This window comes from Lates calcarifer, linkage group LG1 (genome assembly GCF_001640805.2).
Source record: "Lates calcarifer isolate ASB-BC8 linkage group LG1, TLL_Latcal_v3, whole genome shotgun sequence".
Lineage (NCBI taxonomy): Eukaryota > Metazoa > Chordata > Actinopteri > Centropomidae > Lates > Lates calcarifer.
In genome coordinates, this window is record NC_066833.1 from 1,762,923 (window position 1) to 1,778,866 (window position 15,944).

A 15,944-nucleotide genomic window follows, 5' to 3' on the forward strand; every position below is an offset into this window, starting at 1 on the left:
CCATCAGCCAACATCTGTCAGTACCAGATAGCATTGTTATAGCAGCAGGAGACTTCAACCATGCCAACCTGAAGTCTGTCGTGCCCAAATTCCACGAATGTGGACTAAGGAAGCTACCTCAGCCCTGCAGTCCTGCCTCGAAGACACAGCCTGGGACATTTTTGCTGAGGAGACAGACCTGGAAGGACACACAGCAGCCGTCCTTTCATATATAGACTTCTGCGCTGCAGGGGATAAAGACTTTCACTGGCTACAAGCCACAAACTCCACAAACAGCACACTGCCAGACACTCTGAACCACTTCTTTTCTCGCTTTGACCACCATAACAGAGATGCCAGCACTGATCTTGCACTACCAGGGAAGGACAACCCCATACAGCTGCAACAACATCAGGTCAGATCCACCCTGTGCAGAGTCAATGCGAGGAAAGCAGCTGGTCCAGATGGAATCACAGGAAGGATCCTGAAAGACTGCACAGATCAGCTAGCAGAAGTATTCACCACCATCTTTAACCTCTTGCTACTACAGTCTGCAGTCCCCATGTGCCTCAAGTCAGCCACGATCATCCCAGTACCTAAGAAAAGTACAGTGAACTGCCTTAATGACTATCGCCCAGTTACCCTCACCCCCATCATCACAAAATGTTTTGAGAGACTCACCCTCTCTCACATTAAGTCTGCCATCCCTGCCAACCTGGACCAACACCACTTTGCATACAGAGCAAACAGATCGACAGAGGCAAAGTCATCACAGCACTCTACACAGCCCTTACACACCTGGACCAGGAAAACACCTGTGTAAGGATGCTGTTTGTGGACAGGAAGTTAAAGCAAGCTCACCTCCCTCACCACCTGCTGACCAACTTCTATCAGTCAGCCATAGAGAAGCTCCTGACCTACTGCTGCACCATGTGGTTCACTGGCTGCACAGAAAAGAACAGGAGGGACCTGCGACGGGACCTGTGATGGGTGGTGAGGGTGGGACGCCCACTCACCCTGGACATCACCTCTTCTCCCCTCTGCCCTCTGGGAAGAGATGTAGAACAATCAGGATAAAAACCTACAGACTGAGAAACAGCTTCTTCCCACAGCAGTCAAACACACAACCCCCACACCCACCCCACCAACCCCAGCTCCCACCACCCAAGACTAAAGTGCCATGAACTTAAGACTGAGGTGCAATAAACCCTACCCTCAGAACAACCCCCCACCCCCCGATACTCCCAGACTCCACTTTTCAATGTTGACTTTGCACTTTACATCCTGTCATTTTGCACTATACCACTGTAATATACTACCCCATTGTGTTGTGTTAATGTCTATTGTATTTTACTTTTATCTCATCTCTATTTTTATATTCATTATTTTTATTTTATTTTTATTCTTTTTGACATTTCATATTTATCTGTACTGCCATTCCAAGAGCTGCTAAAGGGTGTTGTTTTGGAACAGTGACAATAAAGATCTATTCTATTGTAAATGACTGCCTGGGGGCGTGTGGCAAGACTTGCCTAAAATGGCCTTGGTAGAACATGAAAATCAGGATCAGGAAAACAGCTACTTTAGAAATGTGGCTGCTGAAGAACTAATTTGTTCTTTCTCACAATGAAGCTGTCTTACAGTGTTATACATGAGGGAACCCAGAGTTAAAGTGATCCCACATTCTGCAATGGAAAACTCTGAGTGCGTTTTAAGTCAGAGTTAATAAACTTCTTTTCACTAAACCATCACTTTATGCCTAGATTAATAGTCAGTCATCAACATTGTGGTTGATAGGTGGTACCATAAACCCCTAGGTCACCAGGGCACCAAAGCTGTTTGGTTTGATTTGGACTTTTATACACAAAAGGCCAATGTAATATAGACTGACATACACATGCAACAGCAAACATACTACATTCAATAAAATAACATTTTGATTACATTGGCTTTTCTTCATATGAAACTGACATCAGACTGTATTTGCTTTGTGATTTATTCACCATTCATTTAGGATTTTAAATACTGATCTGTGAAGGTTTAAAACCACATGGAAGAAACTGTAACATTACGAATGAGTGAGAGAAAAACACTCTTTAGTTGATGGCTATCATTTCTAACTAAGTCAACACAGTAGGGACAACAGTACTAATATGAATGTCATTAATGGTAGCAGGTTTCTTTTTTGCCAGAAAATTTCATATAATTGACTGACTTAGTTACTAAACACAATAAAATATTGTGTTGGATATTGAAATACCTACAGCAAATGTATCAAATAATTAAGGGTAGAGCCTGTATTTAGCATAGTCAGAGAATTAAACACACACATTAAACACCCTCCAAGAATCAGACATCATCACCTCACATCTCTTCATTCTTATTACAGTAGGAAGGACAGTAAATGAGTAAATCAGTTCAGACACAGTAGTTCACTTTGTGTTATGGCCAATTATATTTACAAATGTGATGTATAACCTAATACACAGGAAAATTCCACCACTTTTCGTTTCACTTAAGTTTGGCTCGACAAAGCAACCTTTTGAAGTGTTTGGAAATTTCTTTCATTTTTAGTCCATATATGATTGGATTACAGAGAGGATGATACATTACTATTTGCAAAGTCATTACAAATCGGGCAGTTTTTGGAAAATTAGATTCCAGTCTAATTATAATCATATCATACGTAATCAAACAAGAATAGTTGATTAAAACCAACAAGTGAGGTAAACAGGTCTGTGCAGCTTTTTTCCTGACTTCTCTACAGCTTCTATAGGATATTATAAGAATCTTTGTGTATGTAAAAAGTATGAAGAGCATAGGGAAAAGTGCAACATTAAATAGAACAACTAGACCATATATAGATAGTGCTCTTGAACTTACACAGGGAAGATGGTTGACTGAATTGTTGCAAAAAATTCCTTTCAAAGTAAAGCTACAGAGTTTGTTATTAATATTTAGTATCACTGGAAGTGCAGTCTGACAAGCAGGCAGAAACCAAGCTAACAATAATAAAATACTCACGGTTGTTTTTCTCATGATAGTTGGATATTGCAGAGGTTTACATATAGACACATACCTGTCATAGGCCATGACTGCCAACAGTAAAAACTCTGAGGCACTTAAAGTGTAAAATATAAAAACTTGAAAGAGACAGGCTGAGTAAGATATGATCTGTTTTTCAGATAAAAAGTCATTCAAAAGCTTTGGGTAGATATTAGTGCTGAACAGAACAGAGTTGATTAACAAAGCTGCAATGAAAATGTACATAGGCTCATGGAGGTTTTTATGAATCACGATAAAACACACAATGGTGGAATTACAGCAAATTATTAGAATATAAGCTGTAAACATAATCATAAAATAAAGATACCTGTATTTTTGCACTTCCACATGGCCACCAAGAGTTATATATGTTACATTTAATTCAGCATCCATAAATGCTGTTAAAAAGCAAATGTAACCATGAATGTAAGCATGAACACAAATATCTGCAGAAGTCAGAAATGCAACTATCTGAGTGTGTGAGATGATTTTATCAGACTGTGTGTCCCTCCATGGATCTCATTAAAGTCTCCACCAAAGATCTGCTACGATGTCAGCAACGTCATCCAACTCAGCTTATTTATATTACTTTTTTTTTTTTCATCAATGAAAGTTGTTGTTGGTAGTGGCAGGGCACCTGCCCACAGTTTCATCGAGTTTGTGTTTTTCACACTATGCCAAGTCAAAATGTCTAAAATGTCTTTGACCCCGTTTCAGCAGCAGTCAAAAAGGGTCTGATAAACTAAAGTCTACAGTCGCTTATGGCAGACAGATAAAACTAGAAAATGGCTAACAACTAACCAAGTGGAACAAAGCAAGGTGAGGAGATGGGAGACCAGAACAAGTAAGCTAGATGTATCAATATGCTCTTCAGAAGGTCTTCATCTGTGGCTCCAGAAAAATGTATTACCTTAGCATAACGACTGGATGCAACAAAGTTCAAAACACCCAACCCAGAATCATGGCAAGTCGTGGTCTATTGATTTTGTGTACATGAACATGAATTTACCAGCACAAATTGTAGCTTGTCAAATAGCCCAATCATCCATCTATTTTCTTCTGCTTATCCGATGTCAGGTCATGGTGACAGCAGGTTTAGCAAGGTGTGCCAGAAGCCACTTCTCCACAAGCAATGCTTTCCAGCTCCTGTTTAGGGATCCTACGGCGTTGAATTCTCAGGTCCCCAAATCAGCCACACCCCTCACCATGGCTACGCCTTGAGATCCTGTCGATGAATATCACAAACAGGATTGGGGACTGTCACAAACTGGGCTCAATGGCCATGACAAAAGAGAACACAACAGATCCGGTTAACAAAAAAAAAACCAAAACCAAATGGGTGTCTCACGCAGGACAGAGAGAGAGAACCAGAACTGAACTCTGAGAGGGATTTACAAGGATCAATGGCACACAGGGCCCAGGTGTGTCAAAGTCACTAAGAAGCCCAGATGCTGATGTCCCTCCGCCAAAAAAAACAAAAAACAAAAAAACTCCAACTTACCCAGCGATTCTGAGTTATTTAAGTGGCCTCCTAACAGGCTCTCATCAGGTGCAACCACCACATCATCCTCTGATGATGGCTCAGCAACAGAGACCTGTCTCCCTACTATATCTACCACTAGCACAGGTGTAATAACACACTGCTGCACAGGGTCCCCCAGCCCACAAGACTGTAACCCCCGATGTAAATAAGGTTTTAATAAATTTACATGGCAAAGCTGAGTCTTACATTTATGCTCGGGTTTTTCCAACAGATAGTTTAACTCTGAAACCTGGCGCAAAACCACGTATAGACCATGAAATTTTGCCTGGAAAGGAGACATTACCAGTAGCAACAACGCAAGAACCTGGTCACCAGGACTGAACTGGCTTTTTCCCATTCTGCGATTATATAGCTGTTTCATCTTAACTTGTGCGGAGGTTAAGTTCTCTTTAGCTCTCTCCCCAGCCATATACAACCGAACCTGTTGACAAAATCAAGCAGGTTGACAGGGGGTTAGACTGCCCAATGTGATCATACTAAAGAGTCAACGGCCCACGGACTGTATGCCCAAACACCAGATCATTGGGGCTAAATCCGATGCTTTCCTGGACCACCTCTCTGGCCACTAACAACAACCAGGGCAGTCCCTCCTCCCAGTCCTGATCCAGCTCCACACAGTACCCACATAACAGAGACTTAAGGGTCTAGTGAAATCTTTCTGTGTCCCTTGGCTCTGAGCATGATACGCAGAAACCTGGTTATGTCTCACCCGGAGCTGACTCAGAACCTGAGAAAACAAATGGGACGTGAAAATTGAGCCCTGGTCTCTCTGAATCACCTTGGGAATCCCAAAGATCGACATGAATTGTGTCAGTGCCCTGACTACTGACTCGGCAGTGATGGTGCGCAGAGGATACACAGCCGGATATCTGGTGCTTTGACACATCACTGTAAGCAAACAGTTACTACCAGACTTGATATGTGGCAAAGGCCCAACACAATCTATTATTAAATGTTCAAATGGCTGTGCCATGGTTGGTATGGGGATCAAAGGAGCCGGCTTAACAGTCTGATTGGGTTTCCCGGTCAACTGACATGTGTGACATGTTTTAATGTACGTGGACACATCTTTCTTCAACTGGGGCCAAAAAAAATACTCGAGGACATAGTTGTATGTCTTACGGACCCCCAAGTGCCCCGACTGATCATGTGAGGTCCTCAGTACCTCCTCCCGGAACTTCCCTGAAACAACAATTTGAAAGACAGGGTTACCGATAAAACTATCTCCATGAGGCACCCATTTCCTCACCAACACCTGATCCTGCAGGACGTAACCCCTGGCAGTACTCTTCCCATTAGCACCAGGCAGCACCATGTGGAACAGCTCACTAAGTGACGGATCAGAACTCTGCTCCTGCACCAGCTCACTACGAGAAACAGACAGGAGCAAGTCGGGTATGGACATGGGAGGAGTGTCATTCCCCTCTGTGTCACTCTGTTTGGCTCCAGGCTCTGGCTCCAGGCTCTGCCTCCCGGCGGTGCATAGCCCGGGACACCGCACAGGCTGTAAAAACACTAGGGAAAGACTGCGCACTTTCGTTGGGTTTCTCTGCAACAAAAGGAGAGGAGGTTATCACAGGAGGTGGTGGACCATCGGCCCACACTTGGCTACCAGCCAGATTGTTCCCCAGAATAACATCCACACCTGGGATTGGCGGCACGTACTCCCATCACCACATCGCCCTGGACTAGTCCACAGTCCAACTCTAGTTTGTGCACAGGAACAGGTAATATGTTTAACCCCATTCCCAACATTAGGATGTAATCACCGGTATCAGTGCAGTGAGAAAAAGGCAGAACAGAGCTAACAATAAAGGAATCGAAAGCCCCTGTGTCTCTCAGGATTTTTACAGGTACCTTGCTATCACTCCCCACCAGTGACACATGGTCATTGGACACAAATGCTGAAAAATCCAGGTGCCCAAGGCTGCAATTCACTGCAGTATCCACCTGTGTATCGTAAGAAAGAGAAGAGAGAGAAACAGAACATGGATAAATGACACCAGAGGAAATACTACAAGGTGACTCAGCTGGACTGATACACCTGACAGGAGCAGCAAGTACCACAGGCTTAACCTGCACATTACTGAATCCGCTTTAATATCCAACCTTCACAGGACACTAATTTTTCCAGTGCCCTTTGCCAGCAGCCTCAGCAGCGGTCTTCACCTTGTGTTCTGCAACGAACATAGCAATACTACGGGGGAACAAGTTTTTAAACTGCTCCAGCACAACCAGATCACACAATACTTATAGTATGAACCCGGGTCTCGCTCACAAAACTGGGGGAACAAGCGCAGATTCGTGAACACATCAAACCCATGCGAGGGCCCCGAAACCCCACCAGGAACTTGCCTCATGCCACTCCCATTACTCAAGCTCAACCTGCGCTCCTTCAGTTCTAATGTTTTTACTTCCATCTGTAACGACAGTAACTGTAACTCCACACAGCCACACACCACCGCAGCTCCGTCCCTCTGCCTACCCCAGAACTAACTTAACTCCCCCCAAGTCTTCAGATGCTACTTGTAGTGGGTACTTACGCAGTATATCCTGCAAGCCCAGTGAAACCACCACAATGTGGCGACCTCACCTGCAGCTTCGGATGTGCTTCCGAGACCACTGCTCCAACTACTTTCGTCACCACACTACAAAGCCCCCCCACACTCGTCCCTGTCTGCCACTGCACATTCGTTCACAAAATGCTGCACATGGAAAACTACAACCATGCCTCACCATCACTCTGACGCAACAACCACTGAGTACCCTATTCATTCACAAACTCCATCTCTGCTCATCAATTAACTCTCCACTGAGCCAACAGCGCTACATCAATCTATACCGGGCCAAACAAGGAACGGGCAAGGAAGAGTCACAGAAGACAGAATCCACATCTGAAGTACGACAAGACATTCCTCTGTAGGTGGGAGCTGATGACTCCATGGATAGAGGCCTCTGGCAGACATTCCCAGTTCATTGTCACTACACGTTTGTGTTTGCCAGCTCTGTCTGGCAGCCTTCCACATCATCTGATCCAACTCACCACAAGGTGGTGATCATTTGTCAGCTCTGCACTTCTCTTCAGCTGACTGTCTAAGACATATGACTGCACATATTTGGTACCAAGTACACTTATGAACCATTTTATGCTCTAACATGGTCTTTATTATGGCCAATCCATGACTAACACACAAATCCAATAACAACTCACTGCTCAGGTTCAGGTCATGTAGGCCATTCCTCCCAATCACAGTCCTCCAGGTGTTTCCATCTTCATCCATGTGTGCTCTGAAGTCCCTCAGGAGAACTATAGAATCCTCCGGCAGAAACCTCTTCAGAGATTCCAAGAAGGCCGGATACTCTGAGTTACTGTTCAGTAGTTAAGCACACACACTTTGTGCAATTCTGGAAGAGGAGAGTCCAGCCTCTCTCCAGGAGTTTGGTTCCAGAATCCAGGCTTTGCATAGAAGTGAGCTCCAACATATCTAATTGGAACCGCTGCACCTCCCTCACCAGCTCGGGTTCCTTCCTCACCAAAGTGGTAACCTTCCAGATTCCAAAACCCAGTCTGTGACACAAGGCGTCAGTGTTCCTGTGTCCCTGCCCTTGCTTTCCACTCTACCTGCAAAGCACCTGACCCCAATGCCCATTCCTGCAGGTGGTGGGCCCATGGAGCAGCACCTCCATGTTGGCTCCACTCCCCGTGGCTAAAGGCCACCAGACACTCATCGGCGAGCAAGCTCCCCCAGTTCTGGCTTCAGGAGGGGACTCTTGGCTTCCATGTTCAAGTGAGGTGCTCAGTCTCAGAATTTGCCCTTTCATCAGGGTCAATGAATTGTTCCTAGTCTGGTCCCTCCCCCATGACCAGTGTGCCTTGGAAGACCCTACCAGGGATTATTGCCCCCAACAACACACCTCCTAGGACCACCAGGACACACAAACCCCTCCACCACATTAAGATGGCGATTCTCTGAGGGGTTGTTAGATAGTCCCAAAATATAATGCATAAATATAATGATTTTATCTACATGGACATTTTTTTGTGATAGTCAGCACGAGCTGCAGTTCATCCAATTCAACATTTAATGTAATGTGTTGGTACATTGGTTCACAGCCTGGACAGGAATCGGCCTCTTTTTGTGACAGTAAAATACCAACTTCTAGTGACTACAGCAGCATTACACGTACAGCACCTGGTTAAGGTTAGTGAAAGATCTTGATCTGGTTTGATCTTTTACTATCCTTAAGCAAAGTGCTTATATTTCCTAAACCACAGTTGAGGTGTGTTTTAGAATCTAAAGCTTCAGCACAGAGTGATTTGATATTTTAGCAAAGATTTGTACATTAATGGGCAGTAAATTGTCGAATATAGGGAAACATTTCTCACACTAAAGCTCTTACAGTGTTATGAAGAAAAAACTTCTTGCACAAAACAAAGGCAACACTGAGTCTCAGGATGAAGGAGACACTGAGAAACTCAGGGTTTGTCAAAGAAAACCTGCCAGTGAGCAGGTTTGGTTAAGGCTGAATAATCACAGTAACCCAAGGTAAAAGTGATGCCACTTTCTGCAATGGAGAACCCAGAATGTCTTTTAACTCAAGAGTTAACAAACTGACTAAACTACTGTTTCATGCCTGTATTATCTTACCTTATCTTATCTTATTGATAGTCAATCATCAACATTATTTGTTGTTGGCACCACTAAAACCTTAGATCACCAGGGCACCAAAACTGTTTGGTTTGATTTGCAGGAAAAAAAAACGCTCTCACTCATAGGTTCTTCCTGAGTACAGCCAAGGTGAAAAGGCCCATGTAACATACACTGTCATAAACATGCAACAGCAAACATACTACATTTAAGAAAATAACACAGTGATTATGTTGGCATTTCTTCATATGAAAATGATGTCAGACTGTATTTGCTTTGTGATTTATTCACCATTCATTTAGGATTTTAAATATTAATCTGTGAAGGTTTAAGCCTAATTCTGTGCCATTTTAACCCCCAGCTTTGAGCTGAGGCACAAGAAACTGTAACATTACAAAAGAGCAGACAGTAACACTCTTTTGTACCAATTAATAATTACATTGTTAAGGGTAGAGCTTCTCTTTACTGTGGTTTAGTCAGAGGAGTGATTCCTCACATTTAACACTCTCCAAGAATCAGACATCATCACCTCACATCCCTTCATCATTATTACAGTCTAAAGAATCAAGTAAATGGATAAATAAATGCTGATACATGGGTTCAGTTTTGATTACAGCTGAATATCATTCATTAAGGAAATTTATGGTTGGCTCGACAAAGAAACCTTTTGAAGTGTTTGGAAATTTCTTTCATTTTTAGTCCATATATGATTGGATTACAGAGAGGATGATACATTACTATTTGCAAAGTCATTACAAATCGGGCAGTTTTTGGAAAATTAGATTCCAGTCTAATTATAATCATATCATATGTAAACAAACAAGAGAAGTTGATTAAAACCAACAAGTGAGGTAAACAGGTCTGTGCAGCTTTTTTCCTGACTTCTCTACAGCTTCTATAGGATATTATAAGAATCTTTGTGTATGTAAAAAGTATGAAGAGCATAGGGAAAAGTGCAACATTAAATAGAACAATCATACCATATATAGAAAGTGCTCTTGATGTCACACAGTATAGATGGTTTGCTGAATTGTTGCAAAAAATTCCTTTCAAAGTAAAGCTACAGAGTTTGTTATTAATATTTAGTATCACTGGAAGTGCAGTCTGACAAGCAGGCAGAAACCAAGCTAACAATAATAAAATACTCACGGTTGTTTTTCTCATGATAGTTGGATATTGCAGAGGTTTACATATAGACACATACCTGTCATAGGCCATGGCTGCCAACAGTAAAAACTCTGAGGCACTTAAAGTGTAAAATATAAAAACTTGAAAGAGACAGGCTGAGTAAGATATGATCTGTTTTTCAGATAAAAAGTCAATCAAAAGCTTTGGGTAGATATTAGTGCTGAACAGAACAGAGTTGATTAACAAAGCTGCAATGAAAATGTACATAGGCTCATGGAGGTTTTTATGAATCACGATAAAACACACAATGGTGGAATTACAGCAAATTATTAGAATATAAGCTGTAAACATAATCATAAAATAAAGATACCTGTATTTTTGCACTTCCACATGGCCACCAAGAGTTATATATGTTACATTTAATTCAGCATCCATAAATGCTGTTAAAAAGCAAATGTAACCATGAATGTAAGCATGAACACAAATATCTGCAGATGTCAGAAATGCAACTGTCTGAGTGTGTGAGATGATTTTATCAGACTGTGTGTCCCTCCATGGATCTCATTAAAGTCTCCACCAAAGATCTACTACGATGTCAGCAACGTCATCCAACTCTGAGAGGCGTGAACCCACAGGTAGGAGCCCAGAAAATGCAGACATGATTATCAGTGTTTCAGAGGGTCTCAAAGCTGGACTCAGGTCCATAAACATGCCAGCAATTATAGCTTGCATTTATTTTGTCATAAAAGTTGGTAGTGGTGGCAGTGCTCCTGTCCAGAGTTTGTGTTTTTCCCACTATGACAGATCAAAATGTCTATTGTGAATATAGTCTTTGACCCCATTTCAACAGCAGTCAGCCATTCACATGTTCAACTGTAGGCTATTAACATGTGTTAAAACGACCGTCCTAACATGTCCAAACTTCACGTTCAGCCAGTTGGCCAGTCAGCTTGACCAGCACACACCAGCTTAGCCTGGCTAGGTGACCAGCCATACCGAACTGTCTGACTGTACAGATGAACTAACCTGACCAGCTTGTCCAGCCTGGGAAAACAGTTAAACCAGCCTAACACCAGCTAAGACCAGCTAAAACCAATAACCGTCTTCAGATGGACCATGCTGTTTTGTTGCTGTTGTTGTTGTTTTTTTTAAGGAGGGAACATGTTTTTTTTAATCAACTTGCCTGTGATTTTTTAATTACAAATATTTATTTGAACATGTAACCAACCGTTTCTTTCAAATAAATACTTTCTTAAAGGGAAAACAAAGGAAATATTGGCATCCTTTTAAACATGTTATTTAAATGACACTGAGTTACGGTAACAGCAATGACAAAAACACACTTCCACTCAGAAAACCTCAAAAAATGATGTTTAATTTGAAGGGGTTGTAGTGGTATTCCAGCAGCTCCTGTGTTCTGCTCTGTAAAATTCCTGTTTTTGTCAATGGAGTCTGGTACTGATATATAGTGATATATAGGTTTAAAAATAGGTTTATAGGTTTATCTTTAGTTTTCTTGGCAACATACTTAACGTGGCCAAGACAGTAAGCTCACACTGTTAATCTCAGGTGTGTGTGTATGTACTGGATCCATAGAGCAGATGAGCTAATAACAGAAAAAATATGCGTAAATAATGAGACAATCATGTCACAGCAAGAACAATGTAATTTTAGATCATATTAATTTAGATTTTATTTGTATCTGTCTCACAAAAAGACGAAGAGTCAGTGATTGTGAAATGTTAAAAGTCACAGCCCTAACAAGATTTGACTTGGACAAACCCACATTTTTATGTACAATTTGAAATTACAAATATAAGGAGAATTTAAGTGCAGAAAAAAGAAGAAAAATGCAGTTATGAAACACAGTTATGTGGTCCCATTTACAGCCTAAAATATTACTTATCAGAATCACTGTATTTTATATTGCTGACATTTTCTCATTTTAAAATGTTAACATCTGCACTGGATGATCATTACATTGAGACATGATGAATACCATGCTGGAACACCACTACAACTCCTCCAAATGAAAGATAATTTTTTAATCCAGGAACTCAGTTCCCATGTGATTCCTGTTCCTGCAACCCTGTATGGCATAAATAGTTATAGCATTAATCATTAAGCTGACGATAGTCCTTCCTGTATTAAATATCTTTCAAAGATCAAAGAAATCACATCTCTGCATAAATATTACAAAGGAAATTAACATTATTTAGCTTTGCTTGACCTGACAGAACAACCTCTTGAGGTGTTTAGAAATTTCTTTCATTTTTAGTCCATATATAATTGGATTAAATAGAGGATGATACAGAACCACTTGTAAAGTCATTATCAAGTGTGCAGTTTTTGGAAAATCTGGTTCCAGTAGAGCTATAATTACATCATATGCACACAAACAGGAGAAGCTGATTAAAACCAACAGATGAGGTAAACAGGTCTGTGCAGCTTTTTTCTTGACTTCTCTACTGCTTCGATAGGATATTATAAGCAGCTTTGTGTATGTGAAAATTATGAAAAACATGGGGAGAAGTACAACATTAAACAAGCAAACCAAACCATACATTGCTAATCCTCTTGAAATCACACAGTGGAGTTTCTCGACTGTATTGTTACAAAAAATTCCTTTCAAAGTGAAGTTACAGAGTTTTTTACCACTCAGCAGTGGAACTGTCACCACAACCTGAAAAGCAGGGAGAAGCCAAGCTAGAAGCAGTAAAATACTGATGGTTGCTTTTCTCATGATAGTTGGATATTGCAGAGGTTTACAGATAGATACATACCTGTCATAGGACATGACTGCCAAGAGTAAGAATTCTGAACCACCTAAAGAGTAATATATCCAATACTGAAAGAGGCAGGCTGAATATGATATGACCTGTTTTCCGATAGAAAGTCAATGAAAAGCTTTGGGTAAATGGCAGTGCTGAAAAGAACAGAGTTTAGTGACAAAGCTGCAATGAAAATGTACATAGGCTCATGGAGGTTTTGGTGAATCACAACAAGACACACAATAGTAGAATTACTGCAGATGATTAGAATATAAGCTGTAAACATGATTAGAAAATAAACATATCTGTATTTGTTTACTTCTACATACCCACCAAGTGTAATATATGTTACATTTAATTCATCGTCCATTTTAAGATTCTCTGAAATGACACTGAATAGAACAAGCAGAATGTGTAACAAGCATGCATGAATAAAAAAGAAGTCTGCCTTTAGTTCATCTCCATAACTCATAATTCAAGGGAACTGTTTGAGTCTGAGGGAAGGTTTTTATGAAATGTAATCCTCCTCTAAGGAGCTTATCAAATTCTTCTCCAGCAAAGACACTAACATGTAAACAACTTCATTGAGCTCTGGAGACCTGAGCTTTGAGACAATCCATGTGCACTCTTTTTTTCAGCCCTTTTTATGACCCAATACACTACAATGTTACTTTGGTTGCAATGTATTGTAATTCTAGGTGCCAGAAAACTGTGATAAATATTTGATGTTCTTAACACTTACTATTCTCTCCTTGGTTACTTTCACATCTTCATCATCACATCTTGTGAACCAAAAAAACAGGTGTGGAAGGTGCCTGGGACCACGGTCTGGACAAAAGGACCAAAATTTAATTATGACCGTAAGAGGTGGCCTTAAAGTGAACTGGTTCAGTTCATTTGCATTCTGAAAACATTTCCTTGGATGGTTCTAAATTTTGGACCAATTACAGGAAGATGAGGCAGGCTTGTCAATCATCAAACAATAAAAGAATAATAGAGAAGTGATGAGCTGCAGTAGCACATAGGGAGAGGACGAGATAAAATATTTAAGTGTAAATGAGCATCTGTGGGACCCTCCATATATTCTTCTTCTAAAACAGCTCTGGCATGTGGAGGCATGCACATGGGATGTTTGAGGGTGTCCTGTGGTGTCCAGCAACAGGACATTGGCATTGGATCATTGGATGTCGTTTGGGTCCTGTGGGTCCCACAGATTCTGGATCAGATAGTAATCTGGGGAGATTGGAGGCCACGTTAGAGCCCTGGGCTCTTTGTTGTGTTCTTTTAGACATTTCTGAGCAGTTTTTGTGGTGTGGTGGGAGCACTGTCCTGCTGAGGGAGGCCCCTGACATTAAATAGTGCTGTTGACATGGGGTGGTGTACTTGGGCTGCAACAACGTCTAAGTGCAGGGTACATGTCAAAATAACATCAAGATGAACGAAGGATCCAAGGTCCGTCTGGGGACAAATCTCACATTCAAAAGAAGCAATACAAACCTTTTACAACCTTTTTCAGGCAGGAATATTGCACCATTATTCCGCCTTGCTGTTCTGTATAAAGGTCTGTATAGGTCTGTATAGGTACAGAGGTGGAATGGGGGGTCCATATTGCAACACTTTTCAGCTGGAATGGGAGGTAGTTGCAGAGGTGGATTGTCTAAAAGGGGGAGCTGGAGTGGAACAGATGCTGACCAACAGCGAGGCTGCTGTCTATACGTCATGGCTCTGATTCCGCGATGCTGGCATGCCTTATAAAACCACATGCCAGGGTAACATTAAGCCACTTTCACATGGTTTTGTGTGAACAACCAAAAGCACCATAATTTTTAACGTTCAGTCCAGTTTTGGGAACCTCAGAACTGTGCGGCTGTTCTTTCCAGGTGATGTGGTTCTGTTAACTTCATCAGACCAAGACCTCCAGTGTACACTGGGGTAGTTTGCAGCCTAGTGTGAAGTGATCGGTATGAGGGTCAGCTCCTCCAAGTCTGGGACCATGGTTCTCTACCAGAAAATGGTGGATTGTTCCATCAGGATGGGGAAGAGTTGCTGCCCCAAGAAAGTATCTCTGGGTCTTGCTCACAAGTGAGGATAGGATGGAGCCAGAGAATGACAGGTGGATTGGTGCAGCATCAACAGTAATGCAAATGTTGTACCGGATCACTGTGGTGAAGAGGGAGCTAAGACAAAAGGCAAAGCTCTCCATTAACCAGTCAATCTATGCTCCAGTCTCACCTATGGTCAAATGAGTACCCACTGTGGTGTGTCTGGGCTCACCCTTAGAGATAGGGTGAGGAGCCAGGACCTCTAGAGAGAGCTTGAAGTAGAGCCACTGCTCCTTCACATCAAAAAGAGCCAGTTGGGGTGGTTTGGACATCTGGTTAGGACACTTTGTGGGCACCAGGCATGGTGCACCCTGGGGTGGTGGGGGTAGATGAGAACCAACTACCATGCCTGGTTTATGACTTTTGACTTTCATCTCAATGTTCATTCCTTCTTGTTCAACTGCATTTTATTCAACCCCTGAACCCTGATTATTCCTAAATCCCCAGTTCACTTGCACTCCTCCACACCCCCACCCTCATATTTTTTCAAAGCTTTTTAAACTTCATTTAACCTCATATACTGTTTCCTCCTATTCAGTTCTCAAAGTTAAAAAATAACACTTTTCTCTCAGAAAAAGTTGAAGTACAGATACTGATTAATTACAGTCTATAGAGTACAAAGAACACAAATTAAATTTTATACTTTATCGGACTATATAATTGATATTGCTGAAATTCCATATTTAAACACTGACATTGTCACCTTTATGATCAGCATAAATTTTAT

The 15,944-nt window shown here is 41.6% G+C and overlaps 2 protein-coding genes and 1 pseudogene across 2 annotated transcripts; all 3 read right to left on the reverse strand.

Annotated features, from left to right (window-relative positions):
- Positions 1 to 2,490: 2,490 nt before the first annotated feature.
- On the reverse strand, positions 2,491 to 3,417 carry LOC108881966 (olfactory receptor 6N2-like). Its single transcript, XM_018674175.2, has one exon. The coding sequence runs from the start codon at positions 3,415 to 3,417 to the stop codon at positions 2,491 to 2,493; it is 927 nt and encodes a 308-aa protein (XP_018529691.1).
- Positions 3,418 to 9,846: 6,429 nt separating this feature from the next.
- On the reverse strand, positions 9,847 to 10,779 carry LOC108881960 (olfactory receptor 6N2-like). The gene has a single exon (XM_018674169.2). It carries the CDS (start codon positions 10,777 to 10,779, stop codon positions 9,847 to 9,849), a length of 933 nt encoding a protein of 310 aa, XP_018529685.1.
- A 1,780-nt stretch (positions 10,780 to 12,559) lies between these two features.
- On the reverse strand, positions 12,560 to 15,564 carry LOC108881959 (olfactory receptor 11A1-like; annotated as a pseudogene).
- Between the last annotated feature and the right edge of the window lie 380 nt (positions 15,565 to 15,944).

What these genes read in the sequence shown, in the direction of transcription:
- LOC108881966 (XM_018674175.2), bottom strand. Translation starts at nt 3,417, where the DNA reads ATGGATGCTGAATTAAATGTAACATATATAACTCTTGGTGGCCATGTG.
- LOC108881960 (XM_018674169.2), bottom strand. Translation starts at nt 10,779, where the DNA reads ATGGATGCTGAATTAAATGTAACATATATAACTCTTGGTGGCCATGTG.